Below are 14,650 nucleotides of genomic sequence, written 5' to 3' on the forward strand. Positions count from 1 at the left end.
CAAAGTGGGGACACAGATAGCAATAACAACATGGCAGAGGGGCTAACCATTCTCTACTTTATCCAAAGCTAAAATAAAGTTGCCTTCACGTTAACTTTAAGTTCAAGAGCACAAAGGTGTATGTGAGGCCATCAAAGACCAGTGTGTACTGAGGACATTGTTAGTGTATTCCTAAAATATGGAATAAGAAGAAAGTATTTAAGGAGTCAGAGACCTGTAAGGGAGGGATTAGGGTGGGTGAACAGGTGAGAGGACACAAAAGAGGGCAAAAAAATAAAGTGTTTATTACATCACAGTAAAATTTTAAAATGTTTATATCTTAATAATACTATTTTATACTACAAAAATGTATGCGTATGCAAGGATTTACAGTACTCTAAACTCCAGGAAACTTTTTCTAATATAAAAGAGCCAACAAAACCATAGCTACCTGCCCCTTGCCTCATTTGGTTTTATTAAAACTTTAAACTGAGCTGACTGATAAGGCATTAGACTGAGTCACTGATGACAATGTATGTACGTAGTGTAAATACTAGACCTAATGTAAAGTTCAAACTTTACATACAAATTACCATATTCTACATGCTGAAGAGAAGAATGTAAATCATTGATATGAAACATTTTTTTTTTAATTTTTAAAAAATGTGTTTCTATTTTATTTTTTAGTCCTGCCCATAATAAATAAGGAAAAAAAATAAGACACCTACAACATCCATAAGAACTCAGCACATTTTTAGACATTCCCTTGTTTATAGGGCCTAACAAAACAATTCATTGTCCAACATCCAAAGCAATGATTTCCACATGCACTCATAATACAATTATTTAATATAACTTAACACAATCACAGCCCAGTTGAGAACATGTAAACGTTTTGTATTTAGCTGGTTAATGTCGTTTGTATGTCCATTTTCGATCTTTGTTTTCTGAATGCCACAGCTTATTCATGTAATCTTTTACTTGGTTTCTGTGATAAAAAACAAACAGAACAATATACTTAGATTTTTTTATTAATATTATTACAGAGGCCAAACCTACGCAGCTTTCTATTCTGTAATAGTTATAGTGACAATAAAATGAAAATTTAATCACTATAATTCCGCATCACTAAAATATATATTAGGGGCTTGTTTATGAACATTCACATTTTAATAAGTGAAGTGTGATTGCAGACTGTGCAGAAAAAATGGAGAAACCAAGGCAGAACCTGATCAATTGCTGGACAGAAAGGGACACAGGAGTGGTTCCCGTTCAAAGCCAAGACATGGAGAAAGCTAACTGGAAGTTGGTTGTTGTTAAGGGCTGGAAGGAAGAAAGTGTCATTAGTTGATCATGTACTTTTGGGAGAATTTACAAAAAAAACATTAAACAAATGCCCCACTCATGCAAAAACCATAAATCTGTGTGTTTGGGTAGTGAACAACGCTGTATACCATATTTATTTCTTTTGATGTGTGATGTGATAGTAAAGCCTTTAGCAACATGCATAACAGAGGTGGGTTTTAGCAAACAGGGGAAAACTTTGCACAAATTTATCTAAAATATTTTTATGAATTCTTAGAAGATACTACACAGCAGAGTTGGTCTACTAAAGAAATAAAAGTTGTTCACTTCCCTAGGGCTATTTTACTTAGCTTTTAAAATTAGTGAAGCTGTAATGACTTCAACTATCTGAATATTCTCAAATAGGGATTTGTAAGGATTCTTTGCAAAGTGAACTTTTACCACAAGTGTATGTAAAATGCAAATGGAAAATTCCCTTTGCTAAGTAAACAATTTAAACTCCTCCAAATCAACCCCCATGTCTGTCTTCTCTCTAGCAATAAGTGGGCAGTGGGGGCAGTATATGGAGACAATCACTGAAGAAAATGAAACATTGTGGAGAATAGAGAGCTTTTAGGTGCGCACATGTGAGATAATATTTTAAACTATCATGAGCAGAAGAATAATTGGTATATAAACCAGGAAAATCAATAAAACACATAAAATTCTACAGGTGTATCATAACTAAATGTGCATCATACCCATCATGCCAATTTGCCAGGAGTAGTGATGAGCACCACTGATTACACCTTCCTAATGTTAATTTTTCCCCAAAAAGACACACAAAAACATTGATTTTTTTAACCCACACTTAGAAAGCATATTTCTTAGAATACCAAAGCATTATAATTTCTAAAAGCAGGTAGTAGCAAATTTTTGAGTTGCACAATATATGCACAACTGCAATTTATTCCTATATTTCTAGTAAAAAAAAATCACCAAAAAAAAAAAAATAATTTTATTGCACACAGTCAGTACATTGCAATGCCACTAAACAGTATTACCAAAATTGTTGGGGGTGTCAGGGGGACATGTAGTAAAATATATCCAATGGAAAGATTTTCAAAATTAATGTAGCTTTTCTGTCTAATAAGTTACAGGTGTGGATTTAACCAATTATTTGAAAGTTTAATTAGGTTTCATAATAGGTGACAGGTGTATGCCTACCTTGTACAAAGGTGCCTTTCTTTCTCATTAAGAAAATTAGGAGAAATGCTTCTTTTCATTGTCTGCAGAAGTTAAGTGTTATAACAGGGTACATTTCCTCTGTGTCCAGTCATATTAAGTCCTTATCTGCAGTGTCTAGACACAGAGGAACAATGAGAGTTCCAAGTTTATAGCAGTTTGCATTCATCCTGCTCCAAAGGTGTCAAAGACTTACGTCAAAGTTGCCAACTCTGCTAATCACTCAGCAAAGTCAGCATAAATATAAAAAGCTATGGTCATTTATGCTATATCAGATCAACAACAACATGTGACGTGGCCTCACTTTGTTTATAGCTCAACTCCAGCCAACATTTTTTTTAGTTTGCCAAACAGTTGGGAAGGGCCAAAAACGTTGCCAGTTTTTTTTTATTGCTGTATATATCCATGTTGCATAGATATCAGTTCTTTTCCTGGTGACTTTTGTACTACTTTGTTAAAAAAGTTACTTGTGTATATTTATATTATCAGGTCAATTGTGTGAAAAAAACAAATTCCTATTCAGAATAAAATCACTAATCATGTGAAGCAGGAATTGTTTTTCACATTTTCACATGACCTTCCTTGACTTTTTAACATGGGGGAACTATCTTGAAATAGCTTTCAGGTCTTTAGGGAACCCCTAATATAATTACTATATCCACAACTTACTGTACTTTTGTGAGGTAGTTAGTAGGAAGAATGCCTCTTAAATTGCTGCTCTATGCTCATCCTGACAGATAGCCGAAAAGATCATTGGTGTTACTTAAACTTACCTAAAAGTCACAAACTGCTGAATTGCTCAATGAACCCCTATCAACCTCTATAGGAATCCTAGGGTTCTATGGAGCCCTGGCTGAGAAACCCTGGTGTAAAGACTTTAGACTCCTTTAGTAAATCAGCCTTCATATATTTTATCTGGATATACAATTAACCTTATTAACTAAATGAATTTTCACTTTGCAAAGGGAGTCACATATCTTTTTTTTTTTAATTTTTCTATGTATAATATTAGGTTTTTTTTTGTAAACTGTGTTTTACTTCATTCTTCAGGATAAATGAAAATTTACTTGCATTCACTGCAATGTGAATTTTACTTTAAAAAATGAACATGCTCAGCACAGGTTTGCTTTTTTTTCCTTTTAAGTTAGTATGAATACCTCTTACTTTCACTCCAAAATTATTTCAAACCGATATCAAAGTTAGATTGTGTGCAGCTGAAGACAAGCTGTCTTTTTTTGCTTTTTGGTTCAATATTCATATGCACAAAGCTTAAAAATACATCTATAAAGAATTTACTTCAGTAAAGACCATGCTTTACACAGATATATTTTTTTAAACTGGTTTAAAGGAGGTGGTGAATGATGCTGGTTGTAACAAAGCTTGGAAGGTGAGTTTGTGGGGGACAGTGCTGGGGGTAAGGTGGGTTTTACAGCCAGAGCTTCTTTTTTTATAATTTAAGGATGATGGCAAATCACTAGTACTGTAGTAAGGATCCTTGTTAGAATGTCTGTATCCCTGCTTTTTCTCCTCTCGGGTCTGAAGCCCCAGGCTGCTGCTATTGTGGACCCATTTTATTTACTGTTTTCATTTATTCCAGCTCCTACCTACAGAAGTAAGTAAATAATAATAAAAGCTTGCTGAAAGCAGTGGGGTCTTTAGTTTGCATTAAATATATTAATGGAGTTCTTTCAATCCAATGAAATTCAGCAGCACTGCTGCTTTAGTTGTAATAATGAAATCCTATCACATATTTGGGGTGTATGTTAAACTGTCTACCATGTCTCTTTACATGGCAGCTTTCAGAATGAAACTGAGCATATTTTTCTGCAATCTGTGATCAATTTTCTTCATTTATATTCAAAGTGAGCAGCTGCTACAGTGTTCATTAGAATATGGATTGGAAATAGACAGGTATTACATTTACATTCCAGAAACAACTGAAGTGAGTTCATTGTTGCAAATACACAGCGTAAACTCCATATACTTTTGCGTTTTATTTTATTAAGACAGCTTGTTGTTTTACATTTAACTATGTTACTCCATGTAATCTTCTTTCTTTAGTATGTGACTTTTAGTATGATTCAAATGGGAAGTTAAATTTTCAAGTACCACAAGAATCAGGTTTTAACAAAATAGAAATTGTGTCCAAGTTATGTTTACATTAATTGCACACACCAATTGCCTATTTACTATTACTGAGTCAGGCATATATTTTAAATCAAAGTGATTCTGCATGTAGAAGTTCTAAAGGAAAATTAAAAAGCCTCTACATATTTTATGCACTTCGCTCATAGGAACTGATAATTCTTGTAAATAATTAATATTTTCCAACAAGGCAAATAATTAAAATGGCTTATGAAGTATTTAAAATACCAGGCTTCCTTATAATGATTAAATCTATTTCTAAAATTATAAGTCAAATATATTTTCCTGATTTAACTCGATAAAGGCAAAGGACAGACTGCTATCAAATTATTTTGCTATACATAGGGCACATGTGTAATAATGAATGTTTCTGGAATGTTTGCATTACAAAGCATTGCTATAAATGCAGTATGTATACCCATTCATATTATACAGCACCTTACAGAGAACAATGGACAATTCAAGTTTTGATATTTGTTTTCTTTTACATTGTAACTTAGTGGATCAATGCACAGTCAGCAACATAAATTTACAGCATTTAAATTTTCCTACAGATAAACCCCTGTTACTAGATGCAATCATCATTTACCAGGATTGACCTGATTTTTTAAAGCTCCTCAAGTCATTTTCATCAGTGAACCTGGGTGATCCAGAAAACCTGGAATTGATTTCTTCAAGTAATGGGCTATATGCTAGCAAATATTTTCAATTCTGGACAACATCCATTCCAAGTTTGCTCTATCACCCAGGTTCACTGATAAAAGTGCATCTTCTCTAGCCTTGGTGAGCTTTAGACAAATGCAGAACTTTATGAAGGTAAAAAGTGTTCCCTTGTGTGGGAACTACATAGGGAGCATATTTCATTTTAAAAAATGAAAACATTGCTACTAATATTGCGAACCAGATCATTGAGAGCATTTTTATTGTGCATAAATTATCAAATGTCCAAATATATGTTTTCTGAGACACTGGAAACTTGGAAGTCAGTATTTTCACATGAATATATATTCTCAGTCTGCTATACTCAGTCTATTATTTGCAAATTGTATTCTTATATAGTTACAAATTTAGTCAGGTTGAAAAAAAAGTTCATCAAGTTCAACGACTAGGGAAATAAACATATCGCAGATAAAAACCCTATTGACATTAATCCAGAAGAAGAAGAAGGCAAAACTATTTTTTTTTCTTTGTTTTGTTTGTAAAATATCTATAACGGTATAGTGGAATGGAATAAGGCATTTAAAGACAACTATCACACTTACCCAATAGTAGAGTGATAGTGAGATGAATAAGGTGATTCCATATTCAGGTAATACCGTGCCAAATTTACCAATGACTTCCATGTATCACTTGCCTGCAAATAAAAATATAATTATATGTATTAGTAGTTCATTGATTCCTTGCCTTGGGGACAGTGTGTGTTAAAACCGCAAAACAGAGCATGAGCTGTGCAGTGTAGTGCTAAAACAAAAGGCCAGTAGGAGCCGTATTTTTTGTTTGATTGTTTATTTTTGACAAAAGAGAGTTTGCATGTCTCTTTTGTCAGTTAACTCTACCTTCTAGTGACTTTTTGTTTAGGTCTGCCTAAAATAGAACTGATCGAATATGCAAGTGTGCACAGCACTTGGATATTAACGCAGATGTACCTTTTAACTTGTTTCCTCCTGTGCTGACAGGTCCATGCTTGCTGTTTTCCATGCTCTTCATCCTTTGGCCACTGGGTATTTATTGTTGATGTAACTCCTTCTCTTTCCACTAGAAAGTGTCAATAGGATGCAAGCAAATGCCAAAAATTGCACCAACATGAGACAGCTTGTCAAAGTATGTTGCAGACATTGATTGGGCCAGTTTCAAGTCAGTGCAAATTGCATGTGCATCTGCAACTCATTGAACATCTTTGGTTCCCACAAGAGTTATCATATTATCATATTCTAGCAACCACCTCTATTCTCAAGAACAAACAGGGGGTGTACACTGCTATATATTTATGATAAAATCATAGTAAGAATGCTACAAATGTTTTACAACTTTAGTTCCAGTTTAAAGGAGCATTGCAATGTTTAACAATTAGCATTTTTTATGTTTAGAAAGATGTTGACCTCACCATTCAGTTTTTAAAGTACTGATTTACCACCCACAGTAAGCAACCCAGTAAAAGGTGTAAGCTTGACTACAGATCCCATCAGCTGTGAATTCATATCTAGCACAAAACTTCATTGATCCCGGTTGAAGGAAAGTGATCACGCACCAGACACACTCACCTTGGTTCACTGGGGACTAATATAGTTTTGAGCTTAGCCCAGATTTACGGTGTGGGGCCTGTTGATTTTCCACTGTGCCTGTTCCTTTTAGTACCATGAATGAATACTAATGAACTATAAAAGGAAATTATTGTTTGCCTTATTTAATATTGCCTACAAAATCATTTAAATATTCTATCTGATGTCATCCCATTTTAAGGTATTCCTGCCAACAGGTAACAAGTGTACAAATATAGGTATATCTAACTTTAAATAAAGTATTGGTTTTATATAGTAATAAATATAATATTAAATTACCGATATAATGAATGAAAATGATGCAACATTTCAATTAAAATAAGTAAAAGTCAATCTTTTACAAAAAAACAAAGTCACGTATTTTAGGACAGAATATGGCAATACATAAATTCTAATTAGATTTTAAATAATGGCATCATTGCTAAGTAATCAAAAGTAGAACATCTGTGTTTCTTATTTGAATCTCTGACATTTTTGCTGATCTAGAAGTTTGAGTGTTTGAAACTCCTTTGTGTCAGAATGCTGCAGAGAATTATTCAACATTAAGAATTTTGTATTACCATTGATCCAGGCTTCTATAGACTAGGCAGAAACCTGATACTTCTAAATAATCTAATAATGATAATGATAATCTAAATAGTCAACTCCTGTATTTGTTTCAGACTGTCTTTCGAGTTAAAAAAGTACAATGAAAACTAACAAAATATATATATAAAAATTGCATTTTAAATTATACTTGAGGGTATATTTTACCTTTTCTGTCATTTTTGAACTCCATGAATCTTCTGACGGTTCCCAAAAGTGATTAGAGAATGCCTGTCTTTTTAGTTTCAAAAACTGATTTGTAGCTTCTTCTGAAAAAAATGAATATCCTCGAATACCTAAAAACCAAAAAATATAGTTATATATATATATATTCTTAAAACTCATTTGAACTATAATAAAAAATATATATAGGTATTGTGTAATATATATATATGTTTAGTAAAACAAACAAATTTCATTAACAAACTGTGCATTATGATTAAATAGGTAAATATTTGTGAATTGTAGTTTCAGAGCAATACATTTCAGTGCAAAATTTACTATGATGAACTGTATTTTCTTACAGAAACTATTAGGAAAGCCATACATACATTATACTTTTTCAGGTAACGTAATACTAGTTAGACAATATGATGTTCCTTTGTTTTTAAAATTCCACCCAAAAATAACAAAAATAAAAAAACGTTCTTACCTTGTATTAAAATATAAAACTGTAAAAGCATAAATACTGAATGCCCCATAGTGATCCGAAGTTTTTTCTTTCAAATTTAAATTTTTACAAAAATGTATTCAATGAACTAAAGTGTTAGTGTTGGTTAGGATTACTTTCTGTCCTTAACTCACTTTCTGCAACCTTTGAGCCTGGAAGCTCTGCTTATATACTGATTAACACAAATCAGTGTTCATGTAAGCTGAAATTGCCCAGCCTTGTTTGTACTTTATACCAGAGATTATAGGGATGCCACGCTGGAGGATCACAGAAAGAAAATAAAGCTGATAAAAAGAAAGCCAAGTGCCAAACAAATACACTAAATCTACAAAGTAATGGAAATTAGCAATTCTAATCTGTACTTTGATATTTTAAGATAATTGTTGCTAGAATCATCACTGAATGTTGAAACATTTTCTGTACAGACAAAAATGTCTGTGAGTTGGCAACTTAACATAAAAGTGCAAACATAATACATGTTTCAAAATTAAAAAATTGCTATAACATTATAAAATTTGCTAATGGCATTAAATAAAAAGGGGGAAAAGCTATAATTCTCCAATACTGGAAAGTGCAAAATGTTTATATCAGCCTATCAGGACAGAATTATTTTAAAACAAATGTATAAATTTCTACTATTCCCTCACCCTAAATTGTCTACCTTTTATGCTCTTCCAAAGGTGCATAAAAACATTAAAGATGCTCCTGGATGACCCATTGCCCCTGATTCATCAAGCAGAATCAGATGATCGCTCGCACATTCGTATTCGCGATCCGAAAACGTACGCCGTCGCGCTATTCAGCAACTGAAAAAGCTCGCGGCTGGAGCTTTTTAATGCATATTTTTAAATCACTTATTTCTTTCCTGTTAGGCAAGAGTTAACCGAATTCAACTCCTCTCCATAGGCGTCTATAGCTTCCGATGCCTTGTCGGATACGTGTGCACGAGCGCGATGCTGCGGGCCTGACATCGCACAACTCCTTTTTTTTTTTTATTCTCAATAAAGTAACAAGCGCGCACACGTTCTTTTGCTGCTTACGTATCGCGGTAAACCGCGCTCGCTGGCCGCGCGTACTTTCGCGCTTCCAGCGAGCGCGGATTTTATTGATGAATCAGGGGCATTGTGTTAGGCTTCAGGAATGTAACTAGCAATTCAAGAAAACACATCAATATTGTTTGCTATTGATATAAAAGCATTGAAGTGTTCCCAATGATTTAGGGATATAAGTCATTGAAAAGTTTCTTAAGGAGAGAATTCAATCACTTTGGCCATATTCCAAGTTTATTTTGGTTTTATTCGGATTTATTCTCACAAGGAATATTCTGTTGTTTGACGACCATCTGTACTTACAAGTCTGAGGCGTGGCCATGGGCACTTGTGCCCCTAGCTATGCAAGCCTCTATATAGGAGGTTGGGAAAGAGATATTTTTGCCCAGGAGACCATATCTATGAACCCCTGCTTTGTTGTTTTGTGGCGTAGGTACATAGTTGTCCTGTTCTTGATATGGACTGGTACTGTAGAGGCACTTTAGGAATTTCTGGGTAAATTGCAAACTATTAGGTATAATTTGAAATTCACCATGGAATATGATTGTTGAGTTTAGTAAAAAGCTCCTTTTTTGGATATTTATATTCGCAAACGTTGTGATCATACTTTAACCTCCTCACTCTATCGTAAGTCTACAGCAGGAAATACAATCCTATTTTCAACTAGTGCTCATCCAGCCCCATTGATTGGCAGTATCCTATATTCCCAATATTTGAGAGTAAGGAGGAACTGCTCTGATGATACTGAATAAGAGTTACAATCAAGAAAACTACATGATCAACTGCTACAAAGGTGTTACAGTAAAAAGAACCTTAAGAAAGCCTACCATTAAGCCAGCAGTAAGTAACATCAGTTATTATTTTCCCAAGGACCTTTACAAAAAGATAATACTATTAGGTTCATTACTAACTATTCAAGGTATTATGACACGGTATGCAATATTTGTTTGAAATAATGGCCCCTACTAGTTTACGACCTTAAGATTAAGAAATTTATTTCTGACAGACCTCAATTTGTGTACCATCAATAGGCAATAAACTAGTGTAAAGCCACTTCTTGATTGATAGGTACAATGTATATAATAATCCTGGTACTTTCAAATGTCACACCTGCACAACATCTACCTAACTGTAAATAGGAAAATACCACTTCATTAAGTCGACATATTGGCTTCAAACACAACTATGATGTAAATACATTAAGATTTATTTTTTAGAGAAAATTCAATTGAAATCTAGGGGCCATGACATTGATAAATGGTTGTTACAATGTGAAACCATATGGATCTATCAACCATTTTCTGGTTTGAATGACAAATTCAGTTTTCAATCTGTAATCTTTATATGTAATTATATTCTTTCTCATATTTATTATTGTTTTGTGCATCTCCTGTTTTCAGTTTCCAGGACCTGCAGGGATAATTGTAGCACTTTACTGGTGCATTTATGTCTCCCATCCTCCTCTCCGCCCTTCTGGTAGAGAGGAAATATTATGTCCATATGGAGGCTTAGAATTTTTTGTGTACCTCTATACACTTGGGGCTAGTAGGCGTTGAGCGGGACACCTCCTCCCGCTTGTCAGTCATGGACTATTCATGATGCTGTCGTCCACGGACATCATGACTAAGCTTCCTTTTAGATGCATAATCCATACGTATCTGGCCACTCCCAGCATGTGGGATGCTGAGCTGTGGGTCCCGGAAACCCTGGGCAAAGGTAAGTATATAGTGCAGGTGTGCTGCAATCAGGTGGACAGATCTCTGGACTACACTAAAAGGAACCTTAATGATTAATAATTGAAGTTTTGTAAGTGCCTTTCTCTTTGGCTTTCTCCTTGAGAGAGAGTTATTGCACTTTCTCTTGGGTTGATTGAACCTGTTTTCTCTGCAAATTATATAATATTGTGGTAGTATTTTGCACTTAAAGATCAACTTGATATATAGAAATTTGGTCTACTTTTGATAGATTTTGTGATACTACAGTATTTGGATATTAGATCATTGGCAATTAGGTCATTTTTATTGATTGGTTTCTTAACAGTAAAACCTATTGAAGCCAGTGTTTGTTGATTTGCATGTCATCCTACGTACAGTACATATGTTTCCATTAATGTGATGTCCATCCAATTGCAGTATCTTCTTCCCTGTGCTCCTTCTCCAGATTTAAATAGTGGTGGAGTTGTATTTGGTATGTTTTATACCATGAGTCAGTGTTCATTCATGATGTATTATTTGGTATAGGTATTTTGATATTTGTTTTGTAATATATTCTAGTGTTTACCTCCTCTTTTACACATAATTGTTTCCTGATGAAACAATTTCCTGATTCATATCTGCAAAACATGTTGAAAGGTAAATGGTTGATATCCAATGTCCACTAAAGCCCTTCAAAAAATGTATATGTGTAATAGGTACCTACAATGTTTTTGTAAATGATTGGGCCAGATGTGTACAAATGAATGTGGATATCTGGAGGTATTTTTATGTACTTACTATATATGTGTTCTTTTAAAATGAATTCAATAAATATGATTTTATGAGATAAATGAATACAATTAAAATTGTCATAAATTTTGCTGCCTTAAAAGTCTCAGGTAATAGGTTTAAACAGGTTGGGTAAACAACCTAAAGGGTAAAGTGATGCATTTGTTCTATAGCTATGTTAAACCAGATCAAAAAGGGATGAGGGATGTTAGGACTAGTGTTGGTGTTCGAATTCGGTTTGTCCTTATATTCAGCCTGAATATTCGTGTGTAAAAAAATGTGTTATAAAAAAAAGAGGCTTCAATGTTAAAGTAAATTATTGAATTTATTGAATGTGTGTGATTTGTGTAACTAACTTTTCCCCATTTAGCCTCTAGTGCCCGGGATCTTCTCAATGAATGCGCCTGCAGCGGCATTCATTAGGAACAGTGTGCAATCCCCTGCACTACAGGTAATTACCTCCAGTGCCCCGGGGATCGCAAAGAGGAGGAACCATCGGAAGTTCGAGGAAATTTTCGTGAGAATGCCAGAGGCATTCTCGCTCATCCCTATTCCTGGATAGAGTTTCTCAATCCAGGAACACAGGATACAGCTCCACTCCCGATTGCTCTTGCAGTTCTACACAGTCTCGGAAAATAACCCCAATTTTCCCCCTATTGACATTAATGGTGTTCGAATTTGACGTTCGATCACCCAAACAATAACCCTCTATTCGATCGAATAGCTGTCGAATCAAATACTGAGATATTCGACCAACACTAGTTAGGACCTGTAAATGATTCTTGCTACACTCACATAGAGCTTTGGAACAAGGCAGTTGCTGGAGTAAAGAAAGGGGGTGAAGCATAAATGGACTTGCACCCTATTTTGCTTGTATTTACTCCTTGTTGGGGTGATGTTTACGAAGATGTAACGTGGCAAATACTGGGAGACAGATTCCAAATTTAACAATACTGGCAGCAATCCCTAGGTGTGCAGAGCTGAGCATCTTTTAAATGCTAAAAGGCAATTGAAAGGTGTTGGTGAGTGTGACAGAGAATCAGGATGTTCATGACAGTGGAGCAGCACAGTTCTAGGGGTGCATAAATCAAATGGTACAATGATTACGGAAGTGCTAAAATAGTGACTCCCATCATATTTGAGAAAGGTTGCATGTGGTTCCTTTTAGAGGAAGGGCCTTTTGGGTCAACAGCATAAAAACATTTTTTGTTGAGTGGTACAGGCAGGGTGTTCCATTTCTAATGTGTCTAAAAGATATTTTAAAATCTATATATTTAACAAAGAAAAACATAACAATTTATGTTTAAATTGTAATTCATAGTTGAAAAAGTTTAAGTTACAACTAGCACAATGCTGAACGCATGCCATGAAATTGTGTCTGCATCTCTCTCATAACTGGTTCCTGTAAATTTCTTGGGTTTGATCTAAATCACCACCCCAGAAAACTCATTTATTGGAATGATTATTATTTCCTTAACAAATGTGTATCTGTATTTTATCATGACTTGGAATATGTTTTGTACACAATACTCATTTCTTGGTTAGGTTTTAGAGACTTTTAATGCATTTTAACATGTATCAACATGTAACGTGTATCAATTCTGACTTTGTGAAGTCATTGAATATCTTTTTGGAACTGTTGAGTTTATTTCAATGTATCTAAAACAAAAGCTTTTCTTGCTTCCTTCTATTTTCTTATCCACCCCTCCTTCCCCCCTTTTCAAAAACTGTTACATTCTGTTACATTCACATTTTGTTTTCTGCATTTGAACCGATTGTTATTTCACCAAGGAACCTATTGTAATCTTATAAAAAGAATAGAATGTGTTCAGTTAACCAGCATTCTGTACTGCAGTTACTATGTAAAAAAGTGCCAAATATTAAAAAATATTTTTACAATCTACAAAAGTGATATAAACCCAATAGAACTTACTTACCTGTATTTTGTAATAATATTCTTCTTGTTTAAATTGTTACATTTTCTTTAGTGTCATTAGGTCTATTTGATGCTTCTGTTATTGTTTGATCAGCAGTATAACACCATAAGAGAAGAAAGTAAAAGTGCAGTCCATGCTTAACCCTTATTAAAAAGGCTATCCACCCCCCATTCCACATCCTCTTGCCTATTCCAAGAGTTTAATGAAAACAAGAATTTATATTATGTTTTTGATACAGTATTAGTTCCAAAAAATATAATTCAGTGTGACAGGTCCACTTTAATTTGCCTTGCCTGTCTGGATGTTAAGCAGACCAGCAGTAAATTGTAGTGACTCATTGAATGTCCTCCTGTAAAGTACTGGTGACCAGCTCAAGTGAAAGTTTTCAGACCAATTAAGAAAACGTATGCTTTGTTCTGAAGTCTCCAATTGTCAGCTAAGTGGGGGTAATGCTTAGTTTTCTTTAGTCAAAAGGAAAGACAGCGAAATACTTATCTAGCCTGCTTTATTAATAGTTCCAGCATAAAACTGCCAAAAAACGCGAAGATTTCCCTGTGTGGCTTTCAAAAACTTATTACTTCCTGGGGGACTTGACTTCTTTACTTCTTGTTTTAAAAAGTCTCTTCTGAACCCCAGTACCAAAAAAAAAACATACATATATTTTCCCTTTAAAACAGACCTATCACTATGTTTTTTATTTTAATCTTTTACATTATAAATATATATTTTTTTTTAATATTTTTTTTTTCTTCTATACAGAGTGAGATCAGGACATCTATTTTATATTTTCAGGAAGGCACGCCACCCATTCTCAGGCCTGCTCAGTTCCAGATTGGGATTGACGTAAGAAGAGCAATCCGTAAAAAGACATAAGAAGTGGGAAGTGCCTAGGTCCAGTCTGGGCCAGTAGGAAGAAGGAAGATAGGGCGGTGTGGGAACTGGGAAGGGTAAGTGTAAGGTAAGTGTTATTTTTTTATTATTACTGAAAGTTCTG

The 14,650-nt window shown here is 34.3% G+C and overlaps 1 protein-coding gene across 1 annotated transcript; it reads right to left on the reverse strand.

The window, feature by feature from the left end:
• Positions 1–607: 607 nt before the first annotated feature.
• Positions 608–8,349, reverse strand: C1H3orf85 (chromosome 1 C3orf85 homolog). Its single transcript, XM_072422094.1, has 4 exons — positions 8,170–8,349; positions 7,686–7,813; positions 5,916–6,007; positions 608–967 (listed from the first exon to the last, which is right to left on the reverse strand). The coding sequence occupies exons 1-4, from the start codon at positions 8,216–8,218 to the stop codon at positions 889–891; spliced, it is 348 nt and encodes a 115-aa protein (XP_072278195.1). The 5' UTR covers positions 8,219–8,349; the 3' UTR covers positions 608–888.
• Positions 8,350–14,650: the final 6,301 nt, after the last annotated feature.

The sequence above is a fragment of the Pyxicephalus adspersus genome, chromosome 1 (genome assembly GCF_032062135.1).
Source record: "Pyxicephalus adspersus chromosome 1, UCB_Pads_2.0, whole genome shotgun sequence".
Taxonomy (NCBI): Eukaryota; Metazoa; Chordata; class Amphibia; order Anura; family Pyxicephalidae; genus Pyxicephalus; species Pyxicephalus adspersus.

What these genes read in the sequence shown, in the direction of transcription:
- C1H3orf85 (XM_072422094.1), bottom strand. Translation starts at nt 8,218, where the DNA reads ATGGGGCATTCAGTATTTATGCTTTTACAGTTTTATATTTTAATACAA. An exon ending in GTTTTATATTTTAATACAAG is followed by an intron (nt 7,814 to 8,169) that starts GTAAGAACGTTT and finishes TTTGGTTTTTAG; the next exon opens with GTATTCGAGGATATTCATTT. An exon ending in CACTATCACTCTACTATTGG is followed by an intron (nt 968 to 5,915) that starts GTAAGTGTGATA and finishes TTTTTATCACAG; the next exon opens with AAACCAAGTAAAAGATTACA.